At 38.8% G+C, this 8,794-nt stretch overlaps 1 protein-coding gene across 2 annotated transcripts in view; it reads left to right on the forward strand.

Annotated features, from left to right (window-relative positions):
- SPEN (spen family transcriptional repressor) overlaps positions 1-8,794 on the forward strand; it is a 102,360-nt gene that overhangs the window by 29,875 nt on the left and 63,691 nt on the right. The window contains exons 2-3 of one of the 2 annotated variants that reach the window (XM_032300502.1): positions 954-1,274; positions 4,675-5,151. In XM_032300502.1, coding sequence (XP_032156393.1) covers positions 954-1,274; positions 4,675-5,151 — 798 coding nt within the window. Of the gene's footprint in view, positions 1-953; positions 2,529-4,674; positions 5,152-8,794 lie in introns of both variants that reach the window. The other variant, XM_032300503.1, reaches the window with a different exon arrangement.

The raw sequence follows: 8,794 nt of genomic DNA on the forward strand, positions 1-8,794 counted from the left end.
AAAAAAAAAAAAAAAAAAAAAAAAAAAAAAAATTATGTCTATATTAAAAATCTAACAGTTTTTTTTTTAACTCCCTGGAAAAAGAAATTTAAATAGCAAAAAATTACATTAAAAAATTAGACTGTCGCTTGCAAATGGGCACAAAAATATTTTGATTTATTTTTGCCTTCAAGTAAGGAGTGTTTGAGTACTTCAGTTTTCCAGTATGATTGTTACTTAATTAAGTTAAAATGAAATCTGCGAAATAGTTATGTATGTTTTTGTTTTAATATAAGTTTTACAGATTACTTTTTTTAAATTTTAATAGAAGTTTTACAGATTACAGAATCAATTACTTTGATTCTATCCTAGGTTCAGTAATCGTTTTTCGAATATAAGTATTTCTAAAAGCTTCTGAGAAGTATTTCAAGGCCGAGTGCTGTGATCCCAGCACTTTGGGAGGCCAGGGCAGATGGATCACATCTGAGATCAGGAATTTGAGACCAGCCTGGGGAACATGGCAAAACCCCGTCTCTACTAAAAATACAAAAAAATTTTAGCTGGGCATGGTGGTGCATGCCTATAATCCTAGCTTCTTGGGTGGCTGAGGCATGAGAATCACTTGAACCTGGGAGTTGGAGGTTGCAGGGAGCCGAGATTGTACCGCTGCACAGCCTGTGTGACAGAGGGAGGCTCTGTCTTGAAAGAAAAAAGAGAAATGTATTTCAGCTAAGTGTTCTAGAAAGGTGAAGGGGAGTTTAGTAAATATTATATTTAAAAAATGAGAGTAATATAGTAATGTGGTAAAAATATTTTCCCCAGAGACAAAAATGTAAATGTAAAAGAGAGCCATTTAAAAAGTCATTTTGCAGCTTGGCCCTCCTATATACATAACATAAATTGTCTAAAAAATTTCTAAAATCTCATTTTGGAAAATTAATATGCAGCAATAACGTTGACTTTATTTTTTCCAGATATGGCCGTGTGGAAAGTGTCAAAATTCTCCCCAAGAGGGGCTCTGAAGGAGGAGTGGCTGCCTTTGTGGATTTTGTGGACATCAAAAGTGCACAGAAAGCTCATAACTCAGTCAACAAAATGGGAGATAGAGACCTACGCACGGATTATAATGAACCAGGCACCATCCCGAGTGCTGCTCGGGGATTGGATGATACAGTTTCCATAGCATCTCGTAGTAGAGAGGTTTCTGGGTTCAGAGGAGGTGGTGGAGGGCCTGCTTATGGTCCCCCACCGTCACTTCATGCACGAGAAGGACGTTATGAGCGGAGACTTGATGGGTAAGTTCCAAGGTTTCTGTAGGCAGGTATTTTGTATTTGATATGGTGAGAAACAGAAACTCATATTTAGGGGCCCCAGACGGATTTAAAGTTTTGGGCATTCTCAATGTTTCCTATTTTGGGTTGGAAACGGAAGTGATTTCTATCCCAATGGCTGTTATCTTATGGAATCGTAGAGGATATTTCCTGCAGCTGATTGGATATCTGTTCCTGAGATATAAAGTGGTGGAAGATTTCCTGTGGAAGCATCATTTTTGGAGTTACCTGTCTTCTAGAATTAATTATTCCTTCTCTTGGATAATGTTAAGTCTTTCCTTGGATATATCCCTTCTACCTGATGGAGCTATTTGGCTTTTGTGTTCGTACTATATGGAATATTTCTGGAATATAAGAGCCTACAGATTCTTTTAGAAGTTGATATCTGCCTCTCCATTTTCACTGCATAAAGTGTACAAACAAATTGGATTGTCACAGAGAGTCTAGCAGACCGTAATGATTCAACCACTTGGATTCTACAAACAATTCTTTAACATGGAAATGTGTACTTGGATGAAGAGAGAAGGCAATGCTTGATTTTTCCATTTTGGATCTACACAATCTCTGTATTGTTGGAATTATACTCCTTGATGGAATGGGGGAAAAATGAAATGATGGACGTTTCCTAAATCCTGGAATATAGCGATTCTTTTCTAATTGCTGGGATATATGGGATGTCATGCTGTCAAGACTCCACTAGCCCAGGGAAAGAGGATTACTATATCATTTCTTAAGCAAGTTGCTGTCCAATCAAAGGTACTTTAGCTTTGAACACATGGTGATGATCAGTTGTGGATACAGCAGTCAAAATTAACTGGGCTGGATGGCTACAAAAGTGAACTCTTGGCGAGCTACTGTGCTTCCTCATTTGTTGGAATTGTAGAGGATATTTCCTCTTCTGCCAGCTGCCTGATTCACACTTAGGGCTGGAAATATTTATGAATGTGGATAAATTTCTAATTGTCTACTCTCTCAAGAAAGAAGTCTGGGGGTTTGAGAGTTACAGTTTGTTTGGGACTACTTGCTTCCAGTGGAATTATTTTGTCTGGTCACTAAGATTTTTTTTTCTTGTGGTTCATCTAAATATCATTTGACACCCTTGCCCATTAAGAAGGTGGATTACCCCCATAAGAGGGGCCAAAATTGGGGAAGTTATGTTCACAATTCTCTCCCTAGATTTAATTGGGATTATAGGTCGTGTTTCCACACTTGGAAAAGGTTGGTATGTCCTGACCTGTGTATATTAGCCCCTCTCCTAACCCAAGTCAAACTCTCTTTTTTTTCCCCCACTAACTCTAGAAGTATTTAGTACTAATAGCGAATCAGAGAATAGCCATTAGATTTCAGCTCTGCTAGCTCTTGTGCCTGCCTTCTGTATCTTCTTAATGGATAAAAACTTTGCATATTTATAAAATAGCAGCTGTAGCGGTAATTATCCTAGAACTTTTTTCCTATTGTTTCTGTTATATCATTAATATTGGCTTTCACTGATTAACATTTGGTAGGGTGCTAAATTAATTATTTATGGCATTTTTCTCAAAGGATACCTTCTTATTTGTTAGACATTGAAATATCAAAATTTCAGAATTGTAGTGAATAAAAGAGAAAGTCACTTAATACATTTAAGTAGGAAAGATATAGAATGTTTATCATGCCAGTTGTTTTTCACAATAGCAGCAAAAAAGCTAAACTAAGCCTCGGAGGATAGGGTTGCTACTAAGTAAAATGATGGGTGAAAATGACTATTAGTGGAGAGACCTGGAATCTAAGCATGTACTGAGGATCTAGTATTAATTATCATAAAATTTTGCCAGATACTCTTCATTGGAGATATTCTAATTCTTTATCTTTCATGATTCCTTGATCCCTTTTGATAGAAGATAGATCCAGAGATGGGTTGAAGAGAAACTCAAGTGAAATGGTCTTTTAGGAACTCAGGAGCTGAGTTCTACTTCTCTACGAAAGTAGAGAACTTACAAATTTTTTTTTTTTTTTTGAGATGGAGTGTCGCTCTGTCGCCCAGGCTGGAGTGCAGTGGTGCGAACTTGGCTCATTGCAACCTCTGCCTCCTGGGGTCAAGCGATTCTCCTGCCTCAGCCCGGGATTATAGGCGCGCACCATCATGCCTGGCCAATTTTTGTATTTTTGGTAAAGAGATGGGGTTTCACCATGTTGGTCAGGCTGCTCTCGAACTCCTGACCTCAGGAGATCTGTCTGCTTCAGCCTCCCAAAGTGCTGGGATTGCAAATGTGAGCCACTGTGCCTGGCCAGATTTCTTTATAGGATTATAATTAGTTTTTAATATTAACACATAATTGTATGTGCTACAGAAGTAGAGAATTTATGATTTCTTCATAGGATTACAATTAGTTTTTAATATTAACACATAATTGCATGTGTGTAATTGTACATGCAACATGTTTTGTACTTTTTAGGTTGACAGATACATCCTATTAAATGATTTTAGTGGGATTCTAAGTGACCTTAGAATATCTTATAGTTTCTAATGTTGCTTAATTTCATCACAGGCAATTTGAATATAGCTAAAAGCTAAGAGAACATATTTTCTACTACCATTGAGTATATACATTAAGAAATTGAATTATGAAATAGACATTTTTAAAGTCATATGGAATTTGATAGCACAAGGAGTAAAATAATTTTTATTGAAATTTACATAGAACAGCATGTGATAACCCAATATTTTGATATTTGAAGTGGCTTTTTTTGGGATATTTAATTTTTATTATTAACTGTAATTGGTCACCACTGTGCAGTCTATGTAGTCTAGTTTAGGTAGTCTAGTAATTTTCTTAGTAATTGTCCAAGCAGTCAAAACTTAATGAAAAAAGTTAAAGGTAGAAAGGTTTTTCTGGACTTCCTTCAAAGTCCTTCCTACTGTGGACATGCTGCAGCAGGGCTTTCATGTCTAAGTTAAAACGCAGCATGGAAATGTGGCCTCAAAGAAATTTGTGAGTAAATAAAATTTGGTATATACTTTAATCAGATGAACGTGAAAACAATAGTCTCCTCTTGTTCCATTAAATTTAACATGAAAAGGAGATAGTATATTTATGTATACAAGTCAGAAAATCTCTAATAAAGTGAGCAACTGAGCTGCAAAACACTAGTCATGAAAGCCCAATATACGATGAAAACAATGATTGCTCAGCTGTGAAAATAATTTTTGGAGCAAAGTAAAATGTTAAGCTTGTTAGCATTTGCTTACTAAGTAGGTTAATGCTGTTTAGAAAATGACCAGTTGCAAAGACAAAGACAATGCTGAAGTGAATGTTTGCATGACTTGCTTTTAGTTTTGCTTGCTCCTTTCTGATTAAATATTTTTCCCCCCTCCTAAATGCAGGGCTTCAGATAACAGGGAGCGTGCTTATGAACATAGTGCCTATGGACACCATGAACGGGGGACGGGAGGATTTGATCGGACAAGACATTACGATCAGGATTACTATAGAGATCCTCGAGAGCGGACTTTACAACATGGGCTCTATTATGCTTCTCGGAGTCGAAGTCCAAATCGCTTTGATGCTCATGACCCCCGATATGAACCTAGGGCTCGGGAGCAGTTTACTCTGCCCAGTGTGGTACACAGGGATATCTACAGGGATGATATTACCCGGGAGGTACGAGGCAGAAGGCCAGATCGGAATTACCAGCACAGCAGGAGTCGGTCACCACATTCATCCCAGTCTAGAAATCAGTCTCCTCAGAGACTGGCTAGCCAAGCGTCTAGACCCACAAGGTCCCCTAGCGGCAGCGGCTCTAGAAGTAGATCCTCCAGTAGTGATTCAATCAGCAGCAGCAGTAGTACCAGCAGTGACAGGTAGGTTAACAGCCTTTTGTTATAACAGATGAGCTAGCTTTAAACAAATTCTCAAAGTGGGAATGGTTTCAGTATAGTAATATTTTTAAAATTAATCTTGGATCATGTATGTATGTAATCGGTAAAGAAACTGGCATGTGGCCATTGAATTAACTATTCTTAGTACTTGAAGTTAAGTGATGATTTGCAAAGTGCTGTTTCATCCTCCAGATGCACAATATTAAAATTAAATGATCAAAGAGGAAGAGAGGTGGTGACTCTAGTTTTGCAAGGCAAATCTTGTGACACTGAAAATGTGGTATCTCTGTAACATTTTAAGTTTTGTAGGTGTATAATACCAATTTATTTCTATTATTTTGGTTGAAGGTTTGTAAAATCTGTTTGTTTAAATATATATGGGTGAAATATATTGTTGGCACATTTATTATCAATGACTAAAATTATGAACAAATTTTAATTTTAATATCAAGGTGGTAGCCAATTTATAACTTCAAGTAGAAAAGCTTCCTTTCAATGTGGGTTGTAACTTTACTGTTCTAAGTTAGAGTAAACTCATTTCACTAGTTGAGAATATCTTTCTACAAATAATTTTTTTTTTTTTAAAGACAGAGTCTCTCTCTGTCGTCAGGGCTAGAGTGCAGTTGTGTAATCTTGGCTCATTGCAACCTCTGCCTCCTGGGTTGCAGCAATCCTCCTGCTTCAGTCTTCCAAGTAGCTGGGATTACAAATGCATGCCATCACACCTGGCTATTTTTTGTTTTTTAGTAGAGATGAGGTTTCGCCATGTTGGCAAGGCTGGTCTCAAACTCCTGACCTCAAGTGATCTGCCCACCCCAGCCTCCCAAATTGTTGGATTACAGGCATGAGATGGAGTGCCAAGCCAAGAAGTTTTATTTGAAAAATGAAAATAATAAGTTGACGGTAATCTCAGTAAGGAACTTAGCCTCAGAACTAGGTATACGGATTTTGAAATCACAGATCTAGGTATATGGCATAGATTGTCCTTTAGATAATCTAGGATAAACTGCTTATGCTCTTCAGGCCTCAGCTTTCTCTCTCTCTGTCTCTTTCTTTCTCTCTCTCTCTCTCTGTCTTTTTTTTTTTTTTTTTCAGATGGAGACTCACTCTTGTTGCCCAGGCTGGAGTGCAGTGACGCGGTCTTGGCTCACTGCAGCCTCTACCTCCTGGGTTCAAGTGAGTCTCCTGCCTCAGCCTCCCAAGCAGCTGAAATTACAGGCGCTCGCCACCACGGCTGGCTAATTTTTGTATTTTTAGTAGAGATGGGGTTTCATCATGATGGCCAGCCTGGTCTCTAACTCCTGACCTCAGGTGAACCACCCACCTTGGCCTCCCAGAGTGTTGGGATTACTGATGTGAGCTATTGCGCCTGACCAAGCTTTCTCATTTTTCACAAGGACCTTAATAAAGTTATTGTGAAAATTAAAGAGAAAACTTCTTTTTTTTTTTTTTTTTTTTTTGAGACAGAGTTTCACTCATGTTACCCAGGCTGGAGTGCAAATGGCGCGATCTCGGCTCACCGCAACCTCCGCCTCCTGGGTTCAGGCAATTCTCCTGCCTCAGCCTCCTGAGTAGCTGGGATTACAGGCACGCGCCACCATGCCCAGCTAATTTTTTGTATTTTTAGTAGAGACGGGGTTTCACCATGTTGACCAGGATGGTCTCGATCTCTTGACCTCGTGATCCACCCGCCTCGGCCTCCCAAAGTGCTGGGATTACAGGCTTGAGCCACCGCGCCCGGCCGAGAAAACTTCATGTAAAATGCTTATTTTGATACCTAGTGTATGTTAAAAGAAAACATGCTGCTATTCAACTTGTTAATCCCAAATGTCCTACTTTTCATTTTAGGTGGTATATATTTAAAATTGACAGTCAAATTCTTTGACCTGATTAAAAGGCTCAGATTATTTTTCTTTTGCCTGCTTAAAATTAATTTAAGAAAAGCAAATGGTCATGTAGTTAAATGGCCAACATGGTGAAACCCTGTCTCTACTAAAAGTCCAAAAATTATCCAGGCATTGGTGGTGCATGCCTATAATCCCAGCTACTCAGGAGGCTGAGACAGGAGAATGGCTTGAACCCAGGAGGTGGTGGTTGCAGTGAGCTGAGATCAAGCCACACTGCACTCCAGCCTGGGTGACAGAGACGAGAAGCCATCTCAAAAAAAAAAAAAAAAAAAAAAAAAAGGAAAGATGCTGAGGCTGGGCAAAATAAAATGGCTTACGCCTGTAATCCAGCATTTTGAGAGGCTGAAGGGGGTAAATCACTTGAGGTCAGGAGTTGGAGACCAGCCTGGTCAACATGGTGAAACCCTAGCTCTACTAAAAATACGAAAATTAGCTGGGTGTGGTGGTGGGTGCTTGTAATTCCTGCTACTCAGGAGGCAGAGGTGGGAGAATAGCTTGAGGCCAAGAGGCAGAGGTTTCAGTGAGCTGAGATCTCTAGAAGAGAATGATGCCTTCAGGGTGGCATTATATTTTGATGGGAATATAATGGATCCACCCTCAGAATTGTAAGCCCAGAAGCTTGAACCCATAGGGGATCTGATGAATTTGATGGAGCTAATCCCTGCTTATGTAATTAAAAAAAAAAAAAAGCAGCTCTTTGCTTCTAAATACTTACACTCAGAAAGGTAACTGCTAGAAGGGTAGGATACACTCAGAAAATCTGCCCTAAATTACAGTAAAAAAGTTGATGAGCAAGAGGATTTTTGATGATTATTTTATCAAGTTATGATAGCTAGATGTATTCACTTATATACTGAAGGCTACAACCTATAGGTTTGGAGGGTGGCATCTGACCAGCAGATACATTTAATTCACCTTGTATAGTGTTTTAAATTTAAATTATTGCCAGTGTTTAAAAAGTTGGAATTTCCATCTAAAAGGCCAGATTTGGGCTCTTGTATGTTCCTTCCCTGTGATTTGCACTGTAGGACCATATCTGACAAGGAAGTAAGGTATACTGAAATTGCTGGTTGAAGACACTTTCTTTCCATGGGCTTGGGGAAGAATCACTGAGAGATTCTTGCTCTGTTCCCCTTTTCTTATGTCTGTCTAGATTCTTCCTTTATATTAATCATTATTTTTTTCCTTCTGAAGGTTATAGAGCATTTACTTAGGTTATTGGTTTCATTTCATACAGTCATGTTTTCTAGAGCTAACAGATTTCAACCTTATACATTGCTTTTAGTGAGTTACTTGAACCTCATTCATTAATATTGATTCCTTCCACTTTCACTCATGTGACAAATTTTATGTAATGATAGCTTTTTATTTCCTTTTTTTTTTTTTTAAAGACAGGGTCTTACTCTCGCCTAGGCTGGAGTGCCAGGGCACAGTCTCGGCTTACTGCAACCTCCGCCTCTTGGGTTCAAGCTATTCTCTTGACTCAGCTTACTGAGGAGCTGGGATTACAGGCACTGCCACCATGCCTAGCTAATTTTTGTATTTTTAGTGGAGAGGGGGTTTCACCATGTTGGCTAGGCTGGTCTTGAATTCCTGACCTCAAGTGATCCACCCACCTTGGCCTCCCAAAGTGCTGGGATTATAGGCGTGAGCCACCACATCTGGCCAATGATAGCTTTTTTTTTTTTTTTTTTTTTTTGAGACGGAGTTTCGCTCTT

The sequence above is a fragment of the Sapajus apella genome, unplaced genomic scaffold (assembly GCF_009761245.1).
Source record: "Sapajus apella isolate SASKATOON/1434 unplaced genomic scaffold, GSC_monkey_1.0 scaffold43, whole genome shotgun sequence".
NCBI lineage: Eukaryota > Metazoa > Chordata > Mammalia > Primates > Cebidae > Sapajus > Sapajus apella.